At 35.6% G+C, this 17,299-nt stretch overlaps 1 protein-coding gene across 2 annotated transcripts in view; it reads right to left on the bottom strand.

Moving 5' to 3' along the window:
- Window positions 1-17,299, bottom strand: part of LOC130855523 (cytochrome b5 reductase 4) — an 81,215-nt gene that overhangs the window by 25,042 nt on the left and 38,874 nt on the right. For both annotated transcript variants that reach the window (XR_009054329.1, XM_057739253.1), the window contains exons 5-10: window positions 14,614-14,643; window positions 11,529-11,589; window positions 9,766-9,823; window positions 8,117-8,210; window positions 6,023-6,055; window positions 3,728-3,850 (exon numbers count right to left, since the gene is read on the bottom strand). Coding sequence is in view for 1 of the 2 variants with exons in the window: in XM_057739253.1 (XP_057595236.1) it covers window positions 3,728-3,850; window positions 6,023-6,055; window positions 8,117-8,210; window positions 9,766-9,823; window positions 11,529-11,589; window positions 14,614-14,643 (399 nt within the window). In the remaining variant the exon portion in view is untranslated. The remainder of the gene's footprint in view (window positions 1-3,727; window positions 3,851-6,022; window positions 6,056-8,116; window positions 8,211-9,765; window positions 9,824-11,528; window positions 11,590-14,613; window positions 14,644-17,299) is intronic.

Below are 17,299 nucleotides of genomic sequence, written 5' to 3'. Positions count from 1 at the left end.
AGTCATCACACACACACACACACACACAAACCTACTCACTCATAATCTTCATCTCTTCATCTTTGGGAAGAAGAAAATAATTGGAAGAGCCCAAGTTACAAATGGTAGTCTGGTTCTACTCATACAATTTAATTTACTAAATATTACGTCTGTATTAATGGTAAAAATGAAGTAGTTTCCATTCTCTGATTATGTTCCTTGCTATATTTGAATCTTTTGTGTAAGTAAATTCTAGATTTGACATGAGAAGGTATTGCATTAAAAGTCTTCAACTTACACGTTTATTTTCAAACTTCAATTTTTTAACTTAGAAATTTTTGTAAAAGGAAGCCAGCATGCTAATATCATACAAATTGATAATTTTAGTAATACACATTGAAAACCTAGGAACCACGTGATAGACTGAACATTTAAAGCTACTGACAGCAAATTAATCATAATACTCTGATGATGTAATTATCAGCTTTGCTAGTACAGAAAATAACCTATTGTTTTTGTCATGATTTAAGGAAGAGAAAGGACAAAGAAGAAATTATCTACGCTAATTCCGTCAAATTTTTAAAAAAATCCTCTAAACTCTGAGTCATTTTCCAAAGTGGAAAATCTAATTCACTGAAAAATACAGGCATGGCTCCAATTTCAGACAAGAGAGCTAAAGCAGACTACGGTGGTTCATGGCAGGGATGAAAGAGTTCATGGAAAGTCTCAGGAAATTATAGGGAAGAATACCAGAGCAATGTTCCTTCTATTTCTAAATGGAGGTCAGCCTTGGTTCTCAGTATCATTTATTTCTAGGACTTAGCTTTTATCTGGTTTGCTATGATTTTCCAATAACTACATAGTCAGAAAATATCAGGGCAACAGATTTTACGTTAATAATCTCTTTTCCTTCTCATTATCTTTTACCTATTTTCTTCTGATCTGCTACATCATGCTGTTATTGCTTTATGTTCTCTCTCCCTACCTATAACACACAGTTGAGACCTCCTGCTCTGGGAAAATGAATCCATCTGACCTTTCCCACACATGACTTACATTTTCTTTCTCTACCACCTGCAAAAGGTCTGGCACAATAAGTACCCAGTAGTGATACCTGGAAAGCCCTTCATAATTTGGGGTTTTTTTTTAAAGCCACTTTCAAAGCATTTCTTGAAATTTACCTCCTTCATTCATGGAGAGTCATTCAAGGTCAAATTCATCTGTATTTGTTCTTTAGGATTACCTTAACCCTAAAATAATCAAAGGGTTACCTTAGAATACATTCAAGTTTGCACTATGTAACTTGCTCTCACTGGCCTATTCCTTGATACAAGTATTTTTGAGTCTCATGTTTGTGTATGTTCTTTCTTCCACCTGGGAAAATAATTTCTGATGCCTTTTACTTGTTTTGTACCATAGTACCTAAAATAGCCTTCTACACATAATATGTACTCAAAATACAGCTACCTGATACTTCTTTGAAAATGAAAATATAATCCACAAATATATTTTTATAATTTTAAATATTTAAAGATGGTAAACTGAATACATGCAGTTAGTTTCTTCTAATTCCTCCCTAAAATGACAGCAAAGATGTTTTTGTTCTGTGGGTGTAGTTGTTTTTTTTAAGGCCTAGCCTGAAAGGACAGAAAGAAGGGAAATAAGAAAAAAGTAACAAAAGTCTGGAGCTGACAAAACAAAGAGATGAGTGGTAATTGACTCAGTAGACTGTAAAGCTAAACCCTAATCAATCCATCTGTAATATAAGATCCCTTTAAGGCTCAGAAATTGGCAGAAACAAGTATCTCTGGAATCAGAGGGAAGGCAGAGCTAAAACCACTCTCTGGAAGAAAGTTCATTTAAGAAGCCTAGGTGCCCCCTCCCCTGCCTTCTGAAGTCCTCCCCTACTTCACACAGCCAAGTGACTGATCCTCTCCTACTCTGGCAAAATATCAGAATTTTGCTCTCTCCATAGAGGGCAAAACAAAGAGTCTCTAGATTGGATATATGTTACAGGCTGAACTGTGTCCACCTCAATTTTCAACGTTAAAGTTGTAACCCCCAGTATCCCAGAATATGACTGTATTTGGAGACAGGATATTTTAAAAAGCAAGTTAAAATGAGGTCATTAGGGTGGTCCCTAATCCAATATTACTGACGTTCTTATAAGAAGAGGGAACAGGGACACAGACACACACAGAGGGAAGACCACGCGAAGACAGCCATCTATAAGCCAAGGAGGGATCTCAGAAGTCAACCCTATCAGCACTTCCGTCTCAGACTTTTAGCCTTCAGACTGTGAGAAAATAGCTTTCTGTTGTTAGGCCACCAACTCTGCGGTACTTTTTTACAGCAGCCTTGGAAGACTAATATAGCATAGTGGGCAAAAAAAAAAAAAAAGGAAATTAAGTTTACAGATACCCCAGCCTTCTTTTCTCATTTAATTTCTGAAAAGCTGGTGCAAAGTAGAAGACTGTTGACTCTTGAGACTGACAAAATACTGGCATCAGACTTTTCCCTAAGAAATGATCCAGCCACATAGTGAATATTACTGCCAAAAAGCCACACCAACACGCACAGTTTCCAATCAGCTTTTGCACTTCCACCCTGAAATACGAGCACATAGTCAAGGATCAGCAGACATTCAAAGAAAGCATCTAATATGAAAGACAGACCAAAACAAAAAACTGTAGGAATACAGGCTACACAGGGAGACAAAAACTCTCAAACACTATCAGTAATTCTTGAAAAGAGAAGATAATAAATAGGATGCTAAAAAAAAAGTTTTTAAACAGAGATTAATTTAATTTCTATTTAAGAAAACCAAAAGAGTTCTCTGAAATTAAAAATATGAGAGCAGAAATGAGTAACTCAACAGCAGAGCTGGAAGACACAGCTGAAGAAATCTCCCCAAAAGTAGAACAAAAGGACAAAACTGAAAATGAGAGAGAAAAGACAAGATAATTAGAGAACTGGTTAAGAAGTCTTAAAATAAGAATATTTCTAGAAAGTAAAAACAGACCATGGAAAGATGAAAAATCAGTATTTCCCAGACCCAAAGGTCTTAAGTTTCCCTAATGGAAAGATTCGTGTAAAGGATGAATATTCGGCACAAAAATTGAAAACAGACCCCCCCATTAAAGTACATCAAACTGTGAAATTTCAAAACACTTGGAACAGGAGGCAAATCCTACCAATTTCCAAAGAGAAAATATGGAGTGTGTTCACTTCGTCAAAATTCAAATAGAACACTTGTAATATGCACCTTTGCCTATAAATATGTTATAGTTACATAAAAAGCTTTAAAAAATAAAAGACGGAAATGAATGTTTATCATCCTTTAGGAGTAAACCCGGAAACTGGTTTAGATAAGCAGAGAGACAATAAATGTGCCTTCTCTAACAGAAAAAAATTAGACGTGCCTACAAGGCATAAACTTAACTTGTTTATGTACCTTTTATTAAAAAAAAAAAAAACTGAAGGAGTAAATGGTTGGACAACAGTCTGAGTGGGCTTTTCCATTTAGGTATCATTACTTAATGACCCTGTTATGCCTAAATATTAGATAGCAGAGTCAGAAATTTAATCTGTTTTTTTTTTTTTAAAAGGATGATAACAGACACAATATCCCTTTTCAACTCCTTAGAGAGATACAAGGCTCATTGCAAGTGGCCTTCCAAACTCTAAGACAACTGAGCCACTGACACATTTTCACGAACCCAGCACTCAAAACAATAGCATAGCCTACCTGTATCTTTCTTTGGAATAAGTGAGTTATGATTCTCCAGGGGATGACCAAGGCATTTCCAAGAAATATTCTCTGCTTTCTTCAGGACAATCTCTATTTTTCCCACATTCTCAACAACTCGCACTGAAAAGAAGATAAATTCCATTTGTATTCATTGATACTAAATATAAGATTTTATTTTTAAACCAATCTTTCTCAAACAACCCACATGTCCCAATCTGACACGAATGACACTGAGCAACAGTGAGGTAAATAAAGTTTTGTGTACATGTTCATCAAAATTTTTTATGCCTTATTTGATGTTAAATCAGTTTAATTTATTTTAGATTCAGATTAACTTCTTTCAAATTAATTTATCAAGGGTCAAACTAATACAGAATGCTAGTTTTCATACAAGCTCAAATACAGCCATGGCAACTAATTAACACATAGCTTAAAAAAAAAAAACCCAAAATCTTAAAGATACAAATTAGCCACTGACTGGATCCATAAAAACAAATTTAATTTATACCCTTTTAACATGTCTTGGGATCTGAGGGGTTCTTCTGAGTGAATTCAGTAAACCAATATTGAGCCTAATAAACAGAGAAAAAACTCCAGGAGAATGAGTCCCTATAAAGTTCATGTCAATCTTTGATAATTAAAAATCTTTTAGATTATCTTTTTATTTTTTTTTTTAATTTTTTGGCACACGGGCTTAGTTGCTCCACGGCATGTGGGATCTTCCTGGAGCTGGGATCAAATCCGTGACCTCTGCATTGGCAGGCGGATTCTTAACCACTGCGCCACCTAGGAAGCCCCCATATCTTTTTATTTTTGAATGTTTAAAATAATTTAGAATACATGAGTATAATAATAAAAAAAAACTTTTAAAACCAAAAAGACATAAAATTTTATGAGTTGAATGTGCTTTTAAAGATCTAAAGTATATTTCTTTTTGTCTTTAGAAGTAATCCATCCTTCCTCACTGTAAACACATAATTCAGTAGCAATTAAACAACTTTTAAAGATAGATTAGTCAAATTAATTCAATTCAATGAGTACTGATTTGAAGCTTAACAAACATAAAAAGTCCTTGACTTTAAAGAGCTTAATTTATACAATTTACAGAACTTACTATGGTATACAGAAAAGGGAAGGTACAGAACCAGCATAAGGTACTTTGACAGTACTTTAAAACAAGAAACCACATATATATGTATGTATGTATGTATGTGTGTATATATATGTGTGTGTGTATATATATGTATGTGTGTGTATATATATATATATGGAATGGAATATTATTCAGCCTTAAAAAAAAAAGAAGGAAATCCTGCCATTTGCAACAACCTTTGATAAACCTAGAGGGCATTACATTAAGTGAAATAAGACAGAGAAGACAAATATTGCATGGTATCATTCATATGTGGAATTAATAAAAAAAAAGTCAAACTCATAGAAACAGAGAGCAGCAAAACAGTGCCAAGAGTTGGGGAACTGGGGGGGGGGGGGGGTGGGGAAGGTGATGGAACAGACAGAGAGTGATAAAAGAGTACAAACTTTCAGCTACAGGATCAATAAGGTCTGAGGATCTAATGTATAACATGGTGACTGTACTTGATGACACTGCCTTGTATAACTGAAATTTGTGAAGACAACAGAACTTAGGTCCATATACACACACACAAAGGTAAATACGTGAGGTGATGGGTGCATTGATTGTGTGAATCTTTTCACAATGTATACCTTTATCAAACCATCACATTGCACACTTTAAATCTTTAAATATATTGTAATTTTGTCAATTATATCTCAATAAAGCTAAAGAAAAACAAGAAAGAAACATTCTCTGATGAGTCTTCTATTGTTAAACAGTTGTGTAAAATCCACATTATGTATTTATATGCAGCAATATTCATAATTTAATATGCCCTGTCAACATTAAATATTTAAATATAAATACCTAAGAAAAATTGGTGTATATATTTAAATATTTCTACAAGCTGCATGTCAGGAGTAGGGCTGGAAGTTAGAACGGAGACAGGAATTTTCTTTCTAAGGAGAGGAAAAGGAAAGGGCAAAGAGATGAAATGAAAAAGGGGAAAGAAAAAGGGGGTGGGGGGAACTGAAATCAGAGAGAAAAGAGTACATTTAAAAATTAATGTACGGGTTTATATAGAAAACATCAGATCCTTGTTCTGCAACATGAAAAAATACATATGAATAATAAGACAAATGCTGTCCCTTCCCTCCCATGTATGTATGTATATGTGTGTGTATATGTACGTACATACATTAATTTTGGTACCTTACCAGAAAAATCTTCCTGAATCTCATGACTTAGGGCTGGAGGAAAAAAAAATTTTTTTTCAGTTAAGATCCAACTTCAACACCTATGGTCTACAAACACCATATAAGATCATTTATTTGGTTCTTTCATGCACTACTTCAAATTTTTCAAACATATCCTTAGAAACCAAATGAAAGAAACTGAACACAACCAAAATGTTGTATACAATACTTTGAAACAAATTACTTAAATATATTTCTTCAATTTTTCCATTTCTCTCCCCATTAATTAAAGAGTCAATACACAATGGCCCACAAGTGGGTAACGCACACTGGCCCAAGGATGGCCCCAGACTGACAACACTACAAATCAAGAACGGAGCAGGGCAGGGAGAGAGGCAGCACGTGAAGCACACGTGCTCCAGGGCCTACACGTGCGTGTGTGAATACAGGCCGGGCCTGCGTCTAGCTCAGTTTTTCCTTTCTTACTGTTCTCTGAGTTGAATGTTCATTCAGTTATTGAAAAAATATTTTTGAGCATCTCTGTGTGTTATGTACTTCCTAGGTGTTATGGTTACCACAGTTAGTAAAAGGGAAAAATCCCTGCTCTTATGGAACTTACATTCCAGAAGGGGAGAATACAAGAAGTAGTTTTACAAACATCTGCTCTGAAGTTCACTGTGTTAATACAGTTATGTGGAATTTACAATTCTGCATTATTTTAGTCCTTCCGATCTAATATTAGCAACCAGGAGTTCCACATTTTTGACTATGGAATTTTTATTTATTTTTTTATATGTGTGCTAGATAGTTAACTACAGTGTGAAAAAAACTAGCCATAAAGTATCTGAAACGTAAGAAATGCCGACACAGAAAAAGAAAAATCATGACAGAACTAATGAACAATGTACAGTTTTCTAGACATCTGAGTTTTTGGTTAAAACTCTCCCTAAAAGGCAATATATATTAGATCTTATGCTAACAAAAAATAGTACAGGATGTATTTCTAGAAGAAATGTTTAAGATTTGAGGTTGACAGGCACTACTCATTTTCCCAAAGATGTTTTATTAATGCGTTGATGCTCAAATTAATCTTTCCTGAAACTTAACTTGGTGGATTCTTTCCTTCAGTTTTTAATTTAACTCTCATATATCACCGTTTGTCTATGGGTTTCCAATTGCATTTTCCAGCATCACTTTATAAATAATTTGCTATTTAAAAAAAAAAGATTTGAGGTTGATTAATCTAATGAATGGGGGGAAAATAAAGAAAAAACACTTATCAACTCCAAACAAATTCAGTACTAAAGGTCCTTCATTAAAGTAGTAAAGCTGTGAGCAGAATCCGAGTCAGCTGAGGCCTGGAGAACTTCAGTCTCTGTTTTGCAAAAGTAAATGTAAATGTTCTTTACATAACAATGTGTGCTTAAAATACAGTTTTCTTCTTGCTATTTTGGTTTGTTTTGGGTCTGCCTTCTAACTAGAATAACATCACCTTCTTAAAGGGAGAAAAGGATGAAATCCTAGAGTCATTACGGGTGAGAAATGGATTAAGAATCTGCTACCTTGATTCCAGATTTTAGTCCTAATTTCCTTCTCCTGATAGATCTGTAACCTCTCAAAACAGACAGAAGTGGATTGTATGGTAGGTCTTTAGCCATGAAGGGACAGGCAGCTGAGGGGTGCAGTACAATCCTGCAGCCCAGGCTGCTTTGGCGTAGCCTCTGACTTCCCTAGACCTAGCTGGCAAGAGACAGGCCAATGGAACAGCGGCTGGTGATATCTGCACAGCAGGAGCACATGACAGGCAGGCCTCCAGAGATTTGTTTGTAGGTATTAAGTGACAGAATCTTAACAAAGCTGGGCCAACAAGTATTTCATATTATTACTGATTTTGATTGCATCTAATTGTTTAAACTTGGGAAAAGTGAGGTTGTACTGCTATTTGCTAGAGCTTTCCTTAGTATAAAGAAATAACAGAAAAAAACTGATCAAAAAATGACAAACCAAAATGACAGCAGCAGAGAAAATATTACAGTTACCAAGACTCTACACCAGTTACGACTATACTTAAAGGAAACGAAAGTTGTTTCCATTAATATAGAATAAAGTACTTACCAATATGTACAAGATAAGAAAAATCCTTGATAACTGTCTCTGCTCTAAAGGATTCACCCCGATGATCAACTATTACTGAGTCTAAACTGATATCCTTAAACAAAAATTGAAAAGAGAAAGATTAAAAAGTAAACTTTTTTCCAAACTCCCATCACTATACTTTTAAGCTGATCAGTGGAAGTTGATATGGTACTTACTTACAGAACCCACGAGCTAAATACACATTACTCCTGTTTTTCGCTCTCATACAACCCAGTTCTTCTCCTTCAAAGCATGTATCACAATTTTAACTATGCATTTGTCTATGCTTAATGTCTACCTTACCCACTCATCTTTAAGCTCTAAGCATAAGGGACTGTCTTCAGAATACTGCTCAGCACCAAGCTGGTGCTCAAATATTTGTTGGATAAATAATTTGGAAAAAAAATTAGAAGCAGACAAGAAGCCAAGGTATCTGTGTTCGTTTTTATCTTTTCACCATTATGAGACACTGGGCAAATAACACGACCTCTTAAGCTCAGCTTATCAAAAAAATAAAAATAAATTTACTAAAATTTTTAGATGTCTCTAATTTCTACATAGCTTTGGTGCAAGTTATTTTGGTACCTATCATTTACACCATACACTGAACACATTATTCCACGTAGAAACCTTCCCTTTTCCGCTAATCATCCATCATCTGTGCTTCACTGATATCACCAATGGGAGCAGACAGACCCCAGCCTCCCTAGGCCTTGCCCTCTTGGTTCCAGACCACTTGGTGAGGAGACAAGAACAAGAGGAAGCGGAACGTGGGGCAGGCAGTGTCTCTGGGCCTTTTGGCTCTTTCAGGCAGAGGCTGTTCACTCCTGCAGAACCATCAATTGCTGCTGCAGGAGTAGGAGGAACTCACCAGCTCAGATGTGGCCCTGCTACTACAGAAGTAGCATGAACTCTCAAATCCCTAGCTGCCAGAACTTGTCTTTAAAACTCAGTGGTTCCTCAAGTGTGGGAACCTTGCCAGCTGCTGGAGGATGTGTCTGGAGATGTTGTAAATTGCCTGCTTATTTGTCTGATCTCCCAGCTGGACTGTAAGCCTGGTGAGAGCTCAGTCTCTGTGAACCTGGCCCATCATTAGATTCCTGAATTCTATGACAGTGTCGAAAATGAAGCAGGGGTTCAATAAATACTTAGTGAATGAATTAACTCCTTAATTTTTGTTTCCAGAGGGCATCTAAACCCCATTAATAAGCATACCAAGCCACAGCAGTACAGTCTCTCCTGTCTCTTGAATTCCAATTTATGTGCAGGAAATTAGTTCTTATGAAAGTTACACTGGGACCCTCACTGCTGTTATCCATGCTTAAAAACAAACAGAAGAGCATATAAAATACCTCCTCGTCTATTTTTTTCCTAAGATGCAATGGCATGGTTGTTCAGAGCATATACTATGGAGCCAGCCTGCCTGGGTTCAAAATGCTAGATCTGCCACTTACTGTGTGACTTCAGGTAAATTACGTAATTTCCATTTCCTTTTCTGTAAAATAGGGGTAACAAAAGGATCTACCTCATAGAGTTGCTGTAAGTTAATACAAGAGTTCTTAGGAAAGTATCTGCATATAGCTAACATTCACTGAGTATTTTTTTTTTCTCATTTTAAACGTGTTTACCTTCTGTTTAGTATATATGACGATGGTGACTAAAGCGTCTGTTTGGAACCAGTCATAGCTGCAAAATATTTTAAAAAGAATAAATAATGTGCATTAACATATATTAAGTCATTAAGTATATAATTTTAAATATATACAATTTAAAAATATAAACTATGAAGCAATAAATACATGATTTAAAACACAGTTTAAAGTCTACAGTGAGAAATATATTTCTCTAGGTAAAGTTTTTTCCTAAATAATCAGTAGTGTTACCATGGGATAAATAATAAAGCAATCATTTCTCAATTTAAAATATCTATTCTTCCATGTATTCCAACTTGGATAAAAACAAACAACATCCTTGACAATGCACTTCTTATAAAAGTTACACACCTGAAATTCCTTTTATCAGACAATAACACAATATGTTTCCTGAAGGAGCGTGACAAAATCTGCATGCTTATTATAACCTTCACTCCTCCCTGTTACAAATATATTATTATTTTTTTAAAAGTAACTTTTAAAAAAATTTATTATTATTTTTTAAAATATTTTATTTATTTATTTTATTTTTGGCTGCATTGGATCTCAGTTGCAGCACGTGGGATCTTTCCTTGCAGTGCACGGACTTCTCTCCAGTTGTGGTGTGTGGGTTTTCTCTTCTCTAATTGAGGCACGTGGATTCAGTATTTGTGGCACATGGGCTTAGTTGCCCCACAGCATGTGGGATCTTAGTCCCTTGCATTGCAAGATGGATTCTTTACCACTGGACCACCAAAGAAGTTTCTCAAATATATTATTATTATTAAAGAAATTAACTCACCAAGGTTGTTTAATGGTCAACAATAAAAACTTAAGGAAAAACTAAGTCTTCTGTTTTGTAATAGCTTTTGATCAAACTGATTCTGCTTTTGCACTTATTACCTGTATACAGGCCCCAATGTGAATCCTAGAGGAGGTATCCTGTGGCCCTTAACTTAAAATTATATATGAAATACTTTAACAGGTATAACAAGTAAAGCAGGAGGCTGCTGCTACAGACTCACGATAGGGGGAAAAGTGGTAAGAGAAGAACTACAAATGACACACATAACACTAAGGGCATTTGAAATGTCATTAACAAAAATATACATAGATTGCTTAATTTACTAAGACAGGGTGCAATACATTTTGAAGGATTACCATTAAAAACTAACAAAACGAACTAGACATACAAAAAATAGAACAGCTGAATAAATTATGGATATTCTATGATCAATTTCCATCATATGATGGAACACAGACAAAAAACACTTTTGCGGAATATCTCATGCCATAGGAATTGATCATAGAATATACTGTAACATCAATACTATCAACATAGAGTAATATGGAAACAGGTATTATATGAATCAAAGGGGGTGGAATAAATCAAATATTAGGAGTCTATATCTAGGGTTGATGGGATTACAACTGCTTTTATCACTTCCTTCTGCATTTCTCTATATTTTCCAGGTTTTCCACCATGAATGTATGTTTTATCATCAGAAACAAATAGTTCTGAATAGTTCTTTTTTAAAGCTGTGGTGTTTAAAATGGGTTAAACTTCAGTTACGTTAAAAATTCATATTTATGGAACAGCTCATTATCCAACAATGCCTGATAAATGAGGCACTACAGTTCTTGTGTCAAAGAAGCGGGATTAATATAATAAGCAATAAATCAAACAGAGCCTTTTTTTAATGTGTATATTTTGGTGGAGAACTGATTAAGCTTTAAAGAGGTAAAACAAGAATGCATACCTTGGAGAACTAGGCCCTTCTTTGGCAAGTGGATCTGTTACTTGGCTCTTGGGAAGCATGCCTTCACAAAGAAAAACAAACAAAATAACTACAGTTCATCTACGTAGCATTTTTCTCTCCCCCCCCCCATCTTTTCAGTAAACTTCTTATTGAAATATTATAAAAGGACACAAGTCATACATGTACTACTCAGTGAATTTGCATAAGTAAAACATACCCTTGTAGCCAGCACCTTCCCTGTGCCCACTTCTACTCAGCACCCTTACCCCAAGGGTAACCACTATTCTGATTTTTAATATCATGATTAGTCTTTGCCTGCATTTGGCTTTTATAAAAAAATGGAACCATAAAACATGTTCTCTTTTGGTCTGGCTTTTTTGGTCCAGCTCTATAGATGTTGCAGTTAATGTCAAATTAGCGATGATTAATAGTAAGTAATAAATCAGGCTTGGAGCTTGCTGAGATTTTATCCAGGCTGCTGAATACATCAGTAGTTTGTTCCTTTTCATTACTATTACTACACTGTATGAATACACCATACACCAGAATCTATTCATTATTCTGTTGATGCATACTTGGGCAGTTTTTGGCGATTACGTACAGTGCTGTTATAAATATTCATATATTCATACACATATACATTCTTAAACAACACCCATCTACATTTCTGGTAGGTATATAGGACGTGTATATGTTTAGCTTTAGTAAATACTGCTAAACAGTTTTCCAAAGTGGTCGAACCAATTTACACTTTTTACCAGAAGTATATGGGAGCCCTGCTGCTCCACCACCTCACTGACACGTGGTATTCTGTCTTTTTTCATTTTAGACATTCTTGTGGGCGTGCCTCAACACGGCATTTTAGTGATAAGGCCACCAAGGCTCTGGTTTTCTGTTTTGGAACTGTTCTGAGAACACGGAAGAGCTACAGAGGTTCCACAAACACTAAGTATTTTCCTTCCACAATAGTAGTGTATTCTTTGTATCTGTAAGATTTAGTTTGGGGGCGGGGAAGAGTACTGCTGCTAAAAGACTTCTGAAAATCACTGCATCAAATATATTACTATTTCTCAAACTGTGCAGAAAAAATAAATTAACATTTAGGTTTTGGTGAGTCTCGTAATTCTTAAATTAGAAGTCACCGAAATTATATAAAGTCAGTGTTGGGAGGCACCTATGAGACATGCTAGTTTAGAGGTTTTCAAGATTCTTTTTACCCAGAGAACCTTCTGTTTAAACATGAGCTTAGGTGCAAGCAAAAGATGTCAGATGAGGCTGATTGTGAGCCCTGAGCTCAGGCCTTACTCATTCAGCTTCGTCTCCTCCCATGTAACTCTGTAGAACACATTTAATCTTCAGATGAACAGAGGTCTCAGAGATGTGACACAACAAGGCCAGTTATGAACTAACTAGCAGTGAACACTAAAGAATGCTCTACTGCAAAACTAGAGGTATAACAAGACTACAATAATTAAAATGTATTTTTTCTAAAATGGCAAAAAATATGAAAAGATAACCTTATTAACATTTTGAGAAGTGCTGAAACATATTTTATTGAGAGGTGAATGTTGTTTATCTTTTGGAAGCCTTCTACATAGATAAATGGTTAAAAATGCATTACAACCTAAGAATTTCTACAAAAAAAAGCTATCAACAGAATTGATACATCATTAGTGGATTTTGATCTCATATGACCTGATTAGGACCAGGAAATCTGGATATGAGCTCAGTGTCACTAGTGTAATCTTAGCAAAACCACTGTTTCCTGGTCCTCAGATTCAAACTAGTAATGAAATCTACCCTGCAATCTCATGAGAAAGCAAATGAGACAATTTCCAAACATTCTAAAAAACAGCAGAGTACCATATAACTTATTAAAGAACAAAATTCTGGCAGAGGCTATGAAATGACTGATTTCAGCATTGCCAAACAAAAGAAAGCACCTTACATAAAATAATCCTTCTGGAAAAGTTGAAGAAATCTGTGGTGAATGTGGGGTTGAATAAAATAATTAAAGTTAAGGGGACTGAATGAACATTCTCCTTCTCAAAAAGTATGGACTGATAGACTGATGTCAGTTTGAAGAGATCAGGTCTCTAGTGGACTGCTGGTTTCAGTTTTCAATGCTGTTTAAATAATGACACAGAAGGCAGGCGGATCACATCTGCAAATACACAGACTTACCATATATACTTATATGAATCAAATATTTGAGGTATATATATAAAAGAGGTAACTCTGCTGGCCAGACCACTTGTGCAATGTACTATTCCATTTTTAAGGCCATTGTTAACTGAGATCTTAAACGCCATTGATCCAAAGGAAGGCAACGTGGTAGGACAGAAAATGCCCAGTCCATCAGTAGTCTTTAAGGAGAGGCTGTCTGCCTAGTATCACAAGAGTCAAGCATCAGATGAAACCCAAGGACAGTCTCTCCTTTAATGCAGTGATATGCGTCAGACAAACAACTTCAGATGTTACATCACAAACTGTGTAAATTAGTCTACTTATTGTAGACTGTCTTTTCTAGTTAAAAAAGAAAAGGTAATTCACCTGGCAATCTAGCTTGTTAGCTGAATTGCTATAACTTTCTTTTGCAAATGGAGAGAAAAAAACCTATTTTTAAACATACATTAGTAATATAGTTCAGTCAGAGTAGCCCCATGCATTTCATAAGTGTCATATCAAACTTTCTGGGGGAGCTGGGGCAGAGTCAGTCACAGTGAACAGCTGACGAAGCCAGAGGAGAGGAGATTAACAGACTACTCGGCATCTGTGTAGACACTGGAGGTGAGCCTGAAGGAGGGGCGCGCTCAGCCTGGTTTCTGTGGGTGGAACTCCTAGTCACTAGAGTATTCAAGCCCAGGGCAGGTGAACACATGTTCGGGGATGTTTTACAAGGGGCTACCCTAAGATCCCTTACTGGCTGCAGTAAGGGATCTACAAAGTTCTCTGCCAAATCCTCTTAAGCTTAGGCAAGTAAGCACATCCTCTGTATAAAAAATATCTAAATATCCCAAATAATCCTGGGAGGCAATGTCATGTGACTATGATTCATTTTTTACTATAAATGTATATGACTTACCATTTAAGACTTTCTTTTCCTCACGATAGTCTGTATGGTGGTTTAGAAAAAAAAAAGTTAGGTGACAATACTATAACATTAGAGAGAAGATCGGTTAATATTATTGATTTAAAGATAACAGCCTTCTTCTTGAAGGGCTTTCTTCCAAGGCTTGAGGAGAGAAGTGAGGCTGATTAAACAGATGGCCTATGTTTTAAGCAAGTAATTTCATCTCTGAAGACAGCCAGGCCATTTCTGCAGGCGTTGGTCTCCCACTTCACTGGGTTTTTTCCTCCTTGTTTGGACATTTTTGTTCTAATATCTTGGCTAATTTCTTTAGAGAGGATATAAAGACCCAAGTTTTGTCCAGGACATCATATTCTAAATTAGTCAAAACTATCCAAACTTTATTAGATTACACTTTATAAATGAAACATACATATTAACAACTCGGAGAAAGACACCTTATTATCTTTCTCTCTTATCTAGGTCAGCACTTAAAATGGTTATTATCACTCTAAATTTAAATGGCCAAAATGCTGAAATATGTTAAGACTTTCACTTGTATATCAATGCAATCAATCAGTGCTACAAGCCAGAAAAAAATGTAATGGGTGTTCTCTTTCAGGATGGCAGCTGGCTCACAAATCTATATTATATTTTGATCACCACAAGCTCTACAACCATATGTCAAAATAAAACCCTTAGCAAGTTGCCAGAGTTAAAAAAAAAAAAAAAGAATGCCAAGCTAACACAAAATATTCAAGTAGTAAACTGAATTGACAGACAGACATTACTTGTTAAGGTGACATCATCTTTTTGTAGAAAAAGAAACAAAGTACATATATCAAAGCTTTCAAATTTTTTTGTGTTCTGATTTTCAATCAACTAGAGATCCCATGATTACTACCACTTCACTCACATGTCATAAAATACCCATGATTAAGGAGATCAGATAACCATTCTTTTTGTTTATTTTCCCCCTTTTACCAAAAGAAGTTCATAGTGAAAGGGATCTTAACAATATACACCAAATTATCATCCGCTCTCCTCATTTAAGGCTGAAAATCAGAGGCGAGGACTTGAATGAAACCCACAGCTTCTTAGCAGCAAAGCCTAGATTAAACTTCATCTCCGCTGAAACGAGCACCATGTTTCTTAATATGCCATTGTGAGAGTTAATACTTTCTTTTGCAAAGACACAAGACCTAAAAACCATTTAAATTATGCCTCAAAATGAGCTTGGTTTTTCAACTGCCAGATAAAAATCTAGTCATTAGTTTGCAAGGGATCACTGATGCCCTTGCCTGCTGACTTATTTTCATACAATTTCATCTGTCTTTGCTACTGCAGTCGTGGTCGTTTATTTTATCCAGATCTTAGGACAAATAACAAACTCACAGGAACATAAGTAAATTATAGCTATTTTCAGTGTACAACATAGTTGGCAGTTTGATGAATCTCATTTATCATGTAAAACAATTTGTTTTTATCTAAGAGGCTCACAGATTCTGAAAACGTGTCCCCAGGTAATTTGTTTCTAGGGAAAAAATATGTCATCTCATGTGATTACTTCCTGTCTGATGTGAATTGATTTGAACCTGTCAGAACTTTATGCATCCTGCTAAATTATTCACTTTCTTCTGAGTCTTTTTTTCTTTAAGAAGTACCGGTAGAAAGAGAACGTCTACTTAAATGATCTAAAATATCTTTAAAACTCCACTAGTCTACTTTTGCAACACTTTCTGAAAACTGAGTCACAGAAATAAGAGAAATTATTTTTTACTATTAAGCATATTTATATCTGAGTCATTTTAGGTACATGAGATACTTTCCTCTCTAACAAGGAATCTAACATTCTGTCTCGATAACTAATTTCATCACTTGGTTGGCTGCATAGCCAAGAAAATTCCCATCTTCTAATAATATTGGTTAGATGCCCTTGCCTGCATTACTGTGATCAGAGCCTCTGCTTTCTGGAAAGGTCGGAGTCCTTTAGAAGGTTGGAGCTGTGATCTATCAGTACCCAACTCTTCTCTGATAAGAGGGCTAGGTGACAGTTTTTAATTGTGACCCCAATCTAGTTCACCTCTGCTGAGTGGAGCCACAGAAGGATCCCCTGGGATGAGGAAAGTTTAAAAACAAACAAACAAACAAACAAACAAAACCCAAAACCCTGCCTTACTAGTATACTCAATCTTTTAAAAAATACCTTTTGACCATTGTCTTAATAGGGACAGTGACATAACAGGAAACTATTTGGATAAAAAGTTAGGAAAATACGACTCTATGTTCAGTTTGCTTATACATGCATAAAGATGATTTGCAAGGATATACAATAACATGGTTACCCACATTGTGTGCACGAGAGGGAAAAGGGGAGATGGGAGACAAAGGTGTGACCATGGCACTTCCTATTCTGGAATCGTGTGAATGTATTACTCAAAAAATTGAAAAAGCTAAATTAAAAATTTCCATACGGTCTTTTCAATATGATATGATAAATGTTTTAAAAGAGATATAAAGAAGGTGGTATGGAAGCATGGGGCTGGTAGAGGGCATTGCTATTTGGAATTTGAAAGGACTCCATTGAGGAAGTAATATTTTAGCTACATTTTGAAAATATGTATGCATTTGTCAGGAAGCCCTGAAGAAAAACATTCGAGGAAGACAAACACTGCACCTTTATATCTGAATCTCTTACACG

The sequence above is a fragment of the Hippopotamus amphibius genome, chromosome 6 (assembly GCF_030028045.1).
Source record: "Hippopotamus amphibius kiboko isolate mHipAmp2 chromosome 6, mHipAmp2.hap2, whole genome shotgun sequence".
NCBI lineage: Eukaryota > Metazoa > Chordata > Mammalia > Artiodactyla > Hippopotamidae > Hippopotamus > Hippopotamus amphibius.
Note: the sequence above shows the minus strand (reverse complement) of the source record. Positions and strands in the feature narration are given on the sequence as shown.